At 41.8% G+C, this 13826-nt stretch overlaps 1 protein-coding gene across 1 annotated transcript; it reads right to left on the bottom strand.

The window, feature by feature from the left end:
- Window positions 1–3357: 3357 nt before the first annotated feature.
- On the bottom strand, window positions 3358–9787 carry LOC109929182 (NDUFA4 mitochondrial complex associated). Its single transcript, XM_020528977.2, has 4 exons — window positions 9535–9787; window positions 7643–7731; window positions 6077–6137; window positions 3358–3588 (listed from the first exon to the last, which is right to left on the bottom strand). The coding sequence occupies exons 1-4, from the start codon at window positions 9574–9576 to the stop codon at window positions 3532–3534; spliced, it is 249 nt and encodes an 82-aa protein (XP_020384566.1). The 5' UTR covers window positions 9577–9787; the 3' UTR covers window positions 3358–3531.
- Between the last annotated feature and the right edge of the window lie 4039 nt (window positions 9788–13826).

Here is a 13826-nt window from a genome sequence, read left to right as displayed (position 1 = left end):
AGGATGGACATGTCGTCTGAGAAATGGGAGGGGGAGTTGAAATGGTTCGCGACTGGGAAGTGCAGTTGTTTAGTGCGAACCGAGCATAGGTGTTCCGCAAAGCGGTCCCCAAGGCTCTGCTTGGTTGCCCCGATGTAGAGGAGGCCACAACGGGAACAGCAGATGCAGTATACCACATTAGCACATGTGCAGGTGAACATCTGCTTGATGTGGAAAGTCTTCTTGGGGCCTGGGATGGGGGTGAGGGGGTAGGTGTAGGGGCAGGTGTAGCACTTCCTGCGGTTGCAGGGAAAAGTGCCGGGTGTGGTGGGGCTGGAGGGGAGTGTGAAGCGGACAAGGGACTCACGGAGAGAGTGGTCCCTACGGAAAGCAAATAAGAGTGGGGAGGGAAAAACGTCTTTGGTGGTGGGGTCGGATTGCAGATGGCGGAAGTGTCAGAGCATGATGTGTTGGATCTGGAGGTTGATGGGGTGGTACGTGAAGACATGGGGGATTCTGTTTTGGTTGTTATTGCGGGGAGGGGGTGTGAGGGATGAGTTGTGGGAAATGCAGGAGACATGGTCGAGGGCGTTCTTGACCACTGAGGGGGGGCAGTTGCGGTCCTTGAAAAACAAGGACATCTGAGATGTTCGGGAGTGGAATACCTTATCTTTGCAGATGCTGCGGAGGCGAAGAAGTTGGGAATAGGGGGATGGCATTTTTGCAGGAAAGTGGGTGGGAGTCGGTGGACTTGAAATGGATATCTGTTTCCAGGTGGTTGCCAGAGATGGAAACAGAGGTCCAGGAAGGAGGGAGAGGTATCAGAGATGGTCCAGGTGAACTTAAGGTTGGGGTGGGAGGTGTTGGTGAAGTGGATGAACTGTTCGAGCTCCTCGTGGGAGCACGAGGTGGCGCCGATACATTCATCAATGTGACAGAGGAAGAGGTGGGGTTTAGGGCCAGTGTAGCTACGGAAGAGGGATTGTTCCACGTAACCTAAAAAAAAGGCAGACATAGCTTGAGCCCATGCGGGTATCCATGGCCACCCCATTTGTAGGAAGCGGGAGGAATTGAAAGAGAAGTTGTTGAGGGTGAGGACAATTTCGGCTAAGCGGATGAGGGGGTCAGTAGAGGGGGACTGGTCGGGCCTGTGGGACTATCTCTGAACAGGATATACAACTGCTTTTTTGGGTGGATGGGGAGACACAAGTACTGTGAAATAAAAGCCAACCCCTCAGCACAAATAGTTCATTACGCGCTAAGTGATTAGTTCAAACATTGCTGTGATGGTCTATTTTCCGATTACTCTATTATATCATTCTGTTTCAATGGTACAAAGACAACCATAATGTGTGGAATTTTGTTCTTTATAAGACCCTGACTTCCGAGAAATCTCAGTAAGGGGCACCTTTTGAAGCATGTGGAAGATTCAAAACCTAACAGATTCATAGCTGCTGAATTGGAAGGATATCTATAAGACCATACCACATGGGAGCAGAAATTAGGCCATTCGGCCCACCGAGTCTGCTCCACCATTCAATCATGGCTGATAAGTTCCTCAACCCTGCTTTCTCCCCGTAACCCTTGATCATCAAGAACCTATCTATCTCAGTCATAAATGTACTCAATGACATGGCCTCCTCAGCCTTCTGTGGCAGTGAATTCCATAGAATCACCACTCTCTGGCTGAAGTAATTTCTCCTTACCTCCGTTCTAAAAGGTGTTCCCTTTACTTGAAGGCTGTGCCCTCGGGTCCTAGACACTCCTGTCAATGGAAGCATCTTCCCAACATTCACTTCATCCAGGCCATTCAGTATTCTGAAAGTTTCAATTAGATTACCCCCACCTCATCTGTCTAAACTCCAATGAATATAGACCCAGAGTCCTCAAACGTTCCTCATATGTTAAGCTTTCCATTCCTGAGCCCATTCACGCGAAGCACCGCTGAACGTGCTCCAGGGCCAGTACATCCTTCCTGAGATATGGGGCCCAAACTGCACGCAATACACCAAAACATGGCCTGACCAGAGCCTTATAAAGCCTCAGTAGTACATCCCTGCTTTTATATTCCAAGTCCTCTCAAAATAAATGCCAACATTTCACTTGCCTTCCTGACTACTGAGTCAACCTGCAAGTTTACCTTGCAAGAATCCTGGACTAGAACTCCCAAGTCTCTTTGCACTTCTAGTGCAACTATCTTGTAATGTCTCAAACTAAAACTAAAGTTTAAACAAGAAACATGCATCAGAATTGACTGCATTGAGCTACATTCACTCACTTCCAATCATTCTGCAGAATGACGAATCAAATAACATACTGAATTTAAACTTTTACTACAATCTTGTTTTTAAAAAAGTTGCAATTACTTATTCTACCATTTCTACATACAATGCCTAATTTGAAAGTTGTTTAACCACTCATACATTGAGTATAATTCTGATCTCAATATGTGATCTTGTGGAAACTTCCTTCCATCAGCTGTTTCCCAGAAATTTGCAGGAAACTAGGGAGGAAATTGCTGGGCAACTTGCTGAGATATTAGGTATAAAATTGGTTTGAAAGTAGGAAATAGAGGGTGGTTGCAGGTTCTGAGGCCACTGCTTCTTGCTATTTATGTAACAGATTTGATGTGAGTATAGGATGTTTGCAGATGACACCAAAATAGGTGGTGGACAGTGAAGATTCTCAAGTACAATGCAATCTTGATCAGATGGGCCAAGGAGTGGCAGATGGAGTTTAATGTAGATAAATGCAAGGTGTGGCATTTTGGTCAAGCAAACCATGGCAGGACTTAATTTGAAAAAGTACCCATCACTATCTGTGGAAGAGCAATACAATGGTACTTCTATAGTCTCTTGTAATGGTTATCTGACTCAAAATATCCCCAAACCTCCTTCAACTGACATTCCATGCCAAATATATTACTCTACAAGGGAACAGAGGTGGCTTTATCTGCCACTAAAGTGAACCCTCTACCTCAACATTTTCAAATGTAACCCAGAATAGAATTTTATGTCCAAGCCGATACACCAGCAAAACTTCAAGCTCCATCTGGCAGAACAATTGCTGTTACTGAAGTACAGCACTATGCTCTCAACTACATATCAGGGCTAGATCAACATGTAAACCTAGTAATGCACGAAAAATCTCACGAGTGTTTTGGGCATTGCATTCACAAGGTCAGTGTCTAGCTTAGTGGTCAACTAGCACCATTTATCTCTGAATAATACCACCATTTTTCTTTTAAATATTCAAGGCATAGAATCTTGAGTGAATTTATGTTTTTTCATACCTCTCCCAAATGAGTGGCTAGTGAACTTGCATTTTACAAATAGAAGACCCATTGACAAACAGCAATAAACAGGCAAGAGAAATAGGTAGTGCATACCAGATTTATTCTCAATTTCATATATACATAAGTGAAACAATATATCTGATTCCCAAATGGTGCACTAAGACACATACAGTAGTAATGTTGGCCCCAGGGCTCATTGTGAGACATCTTTTATGACTTAGCAAAGCCACCTGGACAAAATGGTCCACATTCAACATTTAGAAATCTGGCCGATCCTTCTTCAGTTTGCTGTAGTCCATGTTTACAGCAAAGAACTATTAATGAAAAAAAGAAATAAGAAAACAAAAAGGAAATTCAGATCAAAAGTTCCAGCTTAAATGCAAACCTTTTCCAAAGAAGTCAAATACTGGGGTTTGCTTAAAAGCTAAAATATTCTCCACCACCACCTGCCCCCACCCCCACCAAAATATTACAGCACACTAACTTAAATGTTTAAAACAATCTTTTAAACATTATGTTCAAATTGGACAGCACTGCAGCTCAGTGGTTAGCACTACTACCTCTCAGCACCAGGGACAGGTTCAATTCCACCCTTGGGTGACTGTGCAGAGTTTGCACATTCTCCCTGCGTCTGCGTGGGTTTCTGCCAGGTTCTCTGGTTTCTTTCCACAGTCCAAAGATGTGCAGGTTAGGTGGACTGGCCATGTTAAATTGCCTGCAGTGTTCAAACTAAGTGGGTTAGGGTAGGGGATGAGTCTGGGCGGGATGCTCTTTAGAAGGGCCAATGTGGAGTCAATGGGCTGAACAGCCTGCTTCCACACTGTAGGGAGTCCATGGTTCTATGATTTGATTCTGTAGTAGAGCCAAAACAAAAGCTCATCACCCCACACCCTCCCCCAAAACGGAATGACTTACCTTGGTTTGGCAAAGTGAGCCAGTTTAGAACAATTTGACATCCCATTTTAAAAACAGGGCATGCACACCAAGTTTGTATTATGACATATATAAGCAAGTTTGCAGCTTTTTAAAGGGAGGGGGAAAACAGATTCACTTGCAAATGTCCCTATGATATGATAACCACCACAACTACTAGCAACAAACTAAACACATTGGACAATTGTCAACCATTGCTCTGAACACAGGCCTGTTGAACAGCATCAGAATCTGGGGACCTGCCTTGAACTTGGTGCCTGATTTTAAATGAATGAAAGCCAATTTCTTTAATTTGATTATAAATCAAAAAGTTAGTGATATGGTCAGTGAAGCATACAACTGACAGACCTAAACTTAAAAATTTGATTATGGTCTCATTATCTGTTTTCTGAATAAAGAACAGAGACTTGATAAGGCCTTATGGGCCTACAGACAATAGCCATATTGAACAAGTGCATTTGAATAGGATGCATTCTGATACCACATGCTCATGATCTAGTACCAACTCTGCTTTTCCAGACATTTGATACTTTAAGCAATTGTCAAAGTTTAGCAACATCTAAGCAATAGTCATTTAGACTTTGCACCCACCAGTAAAATCCTGGTGATCATCCACCCTTGACCCATTCACTGAATACCTGATTTAAAACTGAGCTTGCTGAGACTTTTGTTAAAGTGAACCAACCTGACTAACTGCCTTTTAAAGAATATTAAGCTTTACCACTGTTGGCAAGGTTGCCCAACCTCACTGCTGGAACAATAGGTTCTAATTTTAAGACCACGTCACTAGATCCAGATTCTCCAACCAGGAGATTTTCTTCAAGCTTAACACTTCAATTAATAGGAAAACCTAGATCACAGATTTAACTGTCTAAATGACAGTTAATACAACACTGGTTAGTACAATTTCTCAATTGAAACTATTTAGACTAGATATTGGCAAGAAGTTACACTGCAATCCCTCCAAGTTTAATATCTTTCTCAGTGTTGTACTCAGCCATTCTAGTATATCCAACTAATGACCTGTACATCTGAAGCATGACTTAACCTCACTTTCTAGACATGTAGTCAAAGTGATCTTACTGAAACACAAGATTGAGATGTCACAGAATAGATCAGTGACCATTTCTAATTCCTGATTCCCCTACAATGAGGACAGTACTGTTCAAAAATAAGGGGTGTTTCATTTAAGAAATAGGAAGAATGTCTTCCTCTGAGGGAAGACATCTTTTTAAATTTACTGTGGAAGAGACTAGATCAATGAAGGCATTCAAGACTTTTGACCCAGAACAGAATCAAGGATTTAAAAAAAGCAGGCAAGCAGGAAAGGCCACAATTAAAATCTACAAACATTGTGCATGATAGTTGTGCAGATACAATTTACATGGATCCCCAAGACTCTAACACATTTTAAACTACTTGGAAAAACAGTCCATCTTTGAGGTCCAAAGCAAATGGTTTAACACTGGCCTACATTTGTTTTAATTTGTCATAATTTTGTCTATTCACTTCATCTTGTAATACCCTTAATGTCATGCTTCCATCTACATCTAACTTTCAAGCTACAAGTGGATCATTTATCACTGCCTCAAAGTAGTGCACATATGGTACAAGGTTCAGGCTGTGAAGTTCATTGCAGAACATTAAGGGTTTATGTAAACATGCAGAAAACATTTCCAAAGAAATTGATTCCATGTTGCTGTCTCCAGCTTCATGCTAAGTCAACAGCTTGGTTTCAGCCCATTGGCAGAATTATTTCATGATTTATAGTGTATGCACAACAATGGGATCAAGACAATAGATCAAGTGAAACTGATTTTCATTGGAAGACTGCTGAGTTTTTTTTTAAGTGTAAGAAATGGATATTACCTTGTACTGTTCATTGGGTGCTATCTTATTCCATGGCTCAGGGTTATTCTTGCGATTCCAGCTGAAGGGGCAAAGGGAAGATGTACAATTAAGAAACATGCCACATTAATTGACAGTTCAAGAAATAAGAAAATAAAAGTTTTGCTTTGACAAGTTGCTGGTTAAAATGTGAACATTCTAGTCCTCAATAAATCTACTACAAATAAACATTTACTGAGAAATCATTAAATCAAAAGTTTACTTATGGTGAAAATAAGCACTCGTGTATGGAAAAAATATTTGCATTAACATTAAAAAACCCCAAAGTGACTTAAGCTATTTTGAATGCGTTGATTGAAGTTAAAATTAACTGTTGCTGGCATTCCACATTTAGAATCCAAATTTTACAAACAGGAACTTAGTGACTCAGTTACACAATCTTTTTATAGATGTGAACTAAAATTTAAAGGTTCAGGCATTTACACGAATATTGCCTCTAAGAATTCTTCACAGGAGCTAGAGCGCACAAAAAAGTGACATAAGGAGATATTAGGTCAGATGACTAGATGCCAATTTTAAGCAGCATCATTTAAAGGACATGGATGTCACTGACTGGCCAGCATTTATCGCTCATTCTTAGGTACCCATGAGAGAAAGTGTTGGTGAGCTGCCTTCTTGAATCGCTGCAAATCCATCTGCTCTTACTGACGTAAGGAGACGCAAAGAGGAAATTCCAGAGCTCGGAGCACAAGTAACCAAAGGTGCAAAAAACAAAGTATACAGCAATTAAAGCCAGGGTTGCTGACAATGCCATATTTAGATCAACATGCATTGGTGGGTTTAACAGATTACAGAGGTACATAGGACAAGGCCTTGGAGAAATTTTAAAACAAATAAGAATCTCAAAATCAGGACTTTGCTTGGCTTGACAAACAAACATAGGTCCGTGAGCACAGGGTGACAAGTGAACAATACTTGTAAGTGTAGATACAGGCAAAGGCTTGGATGATCTCTTGTCTGTGGAAAATCAAAAGTGGGAGAAATGCACGGTTCTCTCTAACCTGGACTATCCCAAAAACTGCAAGGGAGGGTTTCAGCAGATAAGCTGAAACAGAGGCAAAGTTAAGCAGATGGAAATAAGCGTGTTAGTGGCTGTGTGAATACATAGTCACATGCCCATCACAGCAAGGTGCAAACAAGCTAGTTTAATCTGAACTTCTGACAGGGCACCCATAATTCACTGCTGGCTGTGCTGCATCTGATTTTAATCAGTCCATTATTGTTGATCACACTTTGCTGCCTAGGCTCCAGGTTCTGGAGTTCACTGCCTACACATTCCCACTTTTCCCCTCCTTGAAATAGATCCCTCCAATCAAATTCATGACATAACTGAATCACCAAACTGTTAGTTACCACAGTATAATATACTATAGTTTAGTTATGTCCTATAGTGTTACATTTTCTGTGATTAAATTGGTCATGTGGCAGTGAAAGTATGGCTAACAACCTGTTTATTGAACATACAGCTTGCATATATTCATTCAACCATAAAGTACACTATAATGTTACAGCTCAATTATCACCCACCTAACATCAGGGTTACGGACAGCAAGCCGCAGCAGATACATGCTTGCTCCTAAACTTCCGGTTCCAATGAAGATAAACAATGGAATTAACTACAAAGAAGAAAAATGAGTTATACATATTAACAACCATAAAATGGTTATTAAAAAAAACTTTAGCTGTAAGATAGTTCAACATTATATAAAAAAAACTCACTATAAAGCTAGTCACAGTCAGGAATATCTGAAGTTTGGTAACAGACACTCATATTACGTGAGCAGCTTGCATGTAACAATGTGGCTGCTGCATTCTTTCACTCTCCAGCAATCCAGTAAAAATAAACATCCAACCCATAATTTTAACTAAATAAGAGCTCAAGTATTTGCATTTCCAATCTAGTGGAATCTAATAACCTTCAGTAATCACCACAAGGTCACTGAAGGCTGCCTTGAATGTTTTCCTGCTTCAGTGCCATTTAAAAGAAGAGAGGCTTAGTAACCTGGTGCAAAGTATGTCAAAAATGACTCATTAGTTTTATATATTATGCACAGTTCAAAAAAACATATGGTGCATTTGTTAAATGTTGTTTATTCCTACTCAGATAATTTGGACTATATTTACTTGCTCCCTGCAAGTAAACTAAAGAAAGCAGAAACATTCATATTCTGTACAAATGCCCAAAACATGCAAATAAACAAATGCATGGAAAGCCACAAGAGCAAGGAAAAAAACCCATTTTCTTCAAGGTCAAAGTCTGTCACTGTGATATTTGCTACACATTTAAACAAGTTCAGAAGCAGTGTGTGAAGTCTGTGGAATGTCCTTCTCCCTACACCATCTGCAAATGGAAAATCAGAATTAAAAATATTGTACCTATGCTCAAGTTATAACTTACCCATGTGCAAACAAAAAAAAACTGTCCAAAAAGTTATTTCCACAACTGATCAAGGGCAACAAGAAATCTTAAGAACTTTATGATTTAAATATTTTTACTGCTTTAGCCTACACTTTGTAACAGACTCTGGTTCAACTGAGATTCCAGGTGAGTGAGAACAAACCAATATTATTGAAGTCAACACAAGGGGGTCAGAGTTCAGTTATGATAAACATTGTCAAATTAATGTCAGCAATCTTCAGAAGCCAATAAACATTTGAACTTCAACTCAATTACTTATAATCACCAATTAATGCTAAATAAAATGGAAGTTGCACAAATAGCATTCTAGAACTCATGCCAAAATAAGTAACAGAAAACAGAAGCTGTCATCACTGCAGTCCTCATTATAAACAGGATGCAGCAGAAGCCTACCAAATGCTGCTTCTTCAGGATTGTGAAGCTGTAGAATAGCTCCAAAGCTGTACACCTCCACACAAACAAACGTGTTCTCTTAAGGGCAGAAAAAGCCCTTATTCAACACAAACCAAAATTCATAACTGGCAACTCAGCAAAGGCAATTAGGAATTTAAGTAAAAACAAGAACCTAGGAGGATTTTTTTCCCCCCTAAGTCGTCCTTTCGGATTCTGAGTATATCAACCATGCACAAATGCGAATTGTAAGACTCTGGCAAAATATGAAACCCTCGTCCTCAGACACCCTCTATCAGGCGGCTAGCAAAATGCTGGCAGTGTAGTTTGATAGGGTGAAAACACGACCCCACTTAACGTACAAAATTATCACTCGGGGAAGTTAAAACGGGGCCAATTGAGGAGGCACGTATCATTGTTAAAACAAAATCAAAGTGCATTAGCGACTGCAGCTAGAAATGCAGGTGACTGCGGCCTAACGATCACAGAAGCCGCCCCCAACCTCCTCCACATGGCTCCGCCAAAAAAACCACCGAATGCGGACTTAGAAGGTCCGGCGGGAGGAGACCGCGACTCCCGGCTGTTCCCCACTCGCACGCCTTGTACTCACGCTCGGATGGCTCTTGACCTGTCGAATCACTAACCCCAACATGACAGCGACACTCTCTTACCACACCCACCCGGCAACTGAGGCACTTTAGCCGCGTTCACTCAAAGTCATTAGGGGTCTTCGGTTAGAGTAGACCGCGCATTCTCCTGGACATGGTGAGGGAGACATTGACACCAGCCTGTACACAGCAATGCTCACAATTTTTTCGAACTAATTAAAACATCCAGTGGCCGTCAATAATAACAATTCAATTTGACTTTGGTTTTAAACAATTTCAGATAGAAAATCTGGCGCTCTATCTTGGCACCTTACCGCAGGGAAAGCCCCTTTCCACCCTTCCCAAACAAGATCTGTCACGTGAGCTGAGTGTTTGGAACTGAGTGGGTACAATGCCCAGTCTAGAACTGAGAACATGGGGACATTAGCTTACAAACCTAAAATTTCCAGCTGCCTATTTAGGTATCGCAGAATGATGACAATAAAGAAAGACTTACATTTATATAGTGCCTTTCACATGGAGTGTGAACAACTCATAGTTGGCATCCGAGGGGTCAGGGAGTTGCATGTGCCATGGTGGGTACAGAGGATGTTGGCAAAGCTGCAGCACCTGTGGCAGGGTGGAGGAGGTGGTGTCAAACCTGTGTGTACCGCAGATGCACAAAGATCAATTTGAACAGAACGTGGAGCAAACAGCATGTCAGATGCAGAGAGCTTAGGTCAGGCACCTCCAGTATCGGATGCCCTTGGAAAATCTAGAATGGTTCAACCCAACATAACATCCCCATCCCAGGGAAGTTACTGGTGGAGACCAGAAATACCAGATACTCCTCTGCCATAGCCTATCAACCTCCACATATGCACAAATAACTGCAAGTTGGCAAGCCAGCCAAGAATTAAGCCAAGCGTGGAATGCTGATGGTACACTGCATTCAAGATGGCGACAACACTGGGCAAGTCTTTGCGAGACCTCTACACCATGTCTTATTCTACATTTCATATAACCGTTCCACACTTTTAAACCTAAATGGTCTTGTTTTGTGAACCTCCCGTGCAGCTGTAACCTTATGTGCCTCACTCTGTGTAAGCACCCTCTGATCTGTACGTCCTTATTTGCTAAGACCTGTCCTGCTTGCACAGAACAAAACTTTTCACTGTACTTAGGTACATATGACTACAACAATAAATTAAATCAAATGATCACTTTATTGATGAAGTTTAAGTAATAATGAACAAAATTAACTAAGCAACAACTCATATATGTAGCACAATGATCAGGAATTTAAAGCCAATCTAGCCACCATAAGAATGGTTAATCTGTATACTTTTGCACATACTTGGTGGCATTCAGAAGTTTGCAGTAACGTTAAGGACAGTGTACCCTGTGCAAAATATTAGCGAAGTAATTGGCTGTAACAATGTTTGTTGGAACACTGTTCAGTTTCTTCTTAAATTAACTTGTCCAGGTATGGCATGACACACTGCCATGGCAGGTGGGACTAAAATCTAGATTTTTCGCCTAGAGGAAAAGATACTGCCACAATGCCTCAAGACTCCCTACTCATTCAGCTTTTGGTCAACGATGTTGTACGTTCTGTAATTCAAACTTGGGTTGTCTGCGGAATACACTGAAAGTTTTGTTATAGGCTGAGATTGAAGTTACTAACATTGGGTAATATCTCTCCTGCAATTATTCTTAAGGTTTGCTGGCTATCAATATAAACCCAACAGTAAATGCTTGGCCCCACTCCATAACATTGAAATATCTCAAAATTAATGAGAAACACTTTAGTTCTATATCCTGGTTACAGACCCTTGGGGGTGTCTCAGTGGTTCAGTCATCAGCACTGCTGCCTCACACTGCCAGGGACCTGGGTTTGATTCCAGCCTCGGGCAACTGTCTGTGTGGACTTTGCACATTCTCCCCAAGTCTGCCTGGGTTTCCTCCGGGTGCTCCGGTTTCCTCCCATAGTCCAAAGATGTGCAGGCTAGGTGGATTGACTATATTAAATTTCACCATGGTTTGCATGCTAGGTGGGTTAACCATGGTAAATGCAGGGTTACAGTGATAGGGTGGGGAGGTGGGATGCTCTCCGGAGTACAGTGCAGACTCAATAGGCAGAATGGCCTCCCTCTGCACTGTAGGGATTCTATGATTCAGAAGTATCAAATGCCAAAGTAATAATTTGCTTTGATGTAATCTAAAAAATTTCCGTTTCGCGTTGTTGCCTTCGTTTTCCCACACATTAGGTTTCTTGTCATGGAGGTCACACTCTAGATTTCTTTATCAACATTTACATTGCAGCTCAAATACCTGTAAGACTAATAGTGCTTCATTGGCATTGTAGTCTTTAGTTCAGCAGCTGTCATTCTGTTCTCTTGAGGCCATGAGGATACTCTAAAAAAGATCCCGATGATGATGTACCTGCACTTCTAGAGGTAAATTTGTGCTTTCCTCACAAAATGTGCTGATCAACCTCCTGCCTTCTTTGGCGGCTGACATGTTATTACCTTGATGCAAAGTGCATCATGCTCTTCCTTCCTGGTCTTTTGCTAAAACATCACACTTTACCTCATATTTCACTTGGGAACCCTGCAGCCCAATGGTATCAATGTGGACTTCACAAGCTTCAAAATCTCCCCAACCTCATCCCAAAACCAGCTCAGCTCGTTCCCGCCTCCCTAACCTGTCCATCATTTCTCCCACTTATCCACTCCTCCCACCTCAACCCCCACCCACACCTCCTACCTACCAGCCTCATCCCCGCTTCCTTGACCTGTCCGTCTCCTCTCCACCTATCTGCTCCTTTATCCATCTTCCATCCGCCTCTCCCCCCTCTCTATTTATATCAGAATCCCCTTCCCCTCCCCCATTTCTGAAGAAGAGTCCAGACCCAAAACATTAGCTTTCCTGCTCCTCTGATGCTGCTTGGCCTGCTGTGTTCATCCAGCTCCACACCTTGTTATCTCACACTCTTTACACCATTCTGGATTGAATTAGACATTTTGATTTGATGAATGCAACAATGTGCGGGATGATGAGAATGATGCTAGTAGCTAGCACTTAATGAGTGCATTGAATACAAGAGCATGGAGATTATGATGGAGCTGTGTATAATGTTAGTCAGGCAGCTGGAGTACAGTGTGCAGTTCTGGTCACCACATTATAGGGAAACTGTGACTGCACTAGAGAGGGTGCAGAGGGCTGAACTGATCAGAGATTAGATAGGCTGGGATTGTCTTCCTAAGAAGACTAAGGTGGGGATCTGATTTAAGTGTACAAAGTTCTGAGGAGCATAAACAGGGGAGATAGAGAGAAGCATCTCCACTTAGTAAAGGGGTCAATAACGAGGGGCTACATTTTAAGACATATAACAGGAGGTGTCATGGAGGACGCTGCTGAGTAAGATAAGGGCCCATGGCGTTAGAGACAAGTTGCTAGCATGGATAGAAAGATTGGCTATTTGGCAGAAATCAGAGAGTGGAGTTAAAAGAGTCTTTCTCAGGATGGCAGCCAGTGACAACTGGTATTGCACAAGGGTCAGTGATGGGACCACAACTTTTCACTTTATACATTAATGATCTAGATGAAGGAACTGACAACATTCTGGCTGAGTTTGCAGATGATACAAAGGTAGGTAGAGGGACAGGTAGTATTGAGGAGGTGGGGAAGCTGCAGAAGGATTTGGACAGGTTAGGAGAGTGGGCAAAGAACTGGCAGATGGAGTACAACATGGGAAAGTGTGAGGACGTGCACTTTGGTAAGAAGAATAAAAGCATGGATTATTTTCTAAATGGGGAGAAAATTCAGAAGTCTGAAGTGCAAAGATAGTTGGGAGTTCTAATCCAGGATTCTCTCAAGATAAATTTGCAGTTTGAGTCAGTAGTTAGGAAGACAAATGTAACTTTGGCATTTATTTTGAGAGTACTTGAATATAAAAGCAGGGATGTACTTCTGAGGCCACATTTGGAGTATTGTGCACAGTTTTGGGCCCCTTATCACAGGAAATATGTACTGGCCCGGGAGCGGGTTCAGAGGAGGTTCAGAGAATAGACCAAGGAATGAAAAGCTTAACATATGAGGAACGTTTGAGGACTCTGGGTCTGTACTTGATGGAGTTTAAATGAATGAGGAGGGATCCAATTGAAACTTACAGAATACTGAATGGCCTGGACAGAGTGGATGTTGGGAAGATGTTTCTATTGGTAGGGGAGACTAGGACCTGAGGGCACAGCCTTAAAGTAAAGGAAAGACCCCTTAGAATGGAGATAAGGAGAAACCTCTTCAGCCAGAG

This window comes from Rhincodon typus, chromosome 30 (assembly GCF_021869965.1).
Source record: "Rhincodon typus isolate 14 chromosome 30, sRhiTyp1.1, whole genome shotgun sequence".
Classification (NCBI taxonomy): Eukaryota; Metazoa; Chordata; class Chondrichthyes; order Orectolobiformes; family Rhincodontidae; genus Rhincodon; species Rhincodon typus.
The sequence above is the reverse complement of the archived record's forward strand: the minus strand, read 5'-3'. Positions and strand labels throughout refer to the sequence as shown.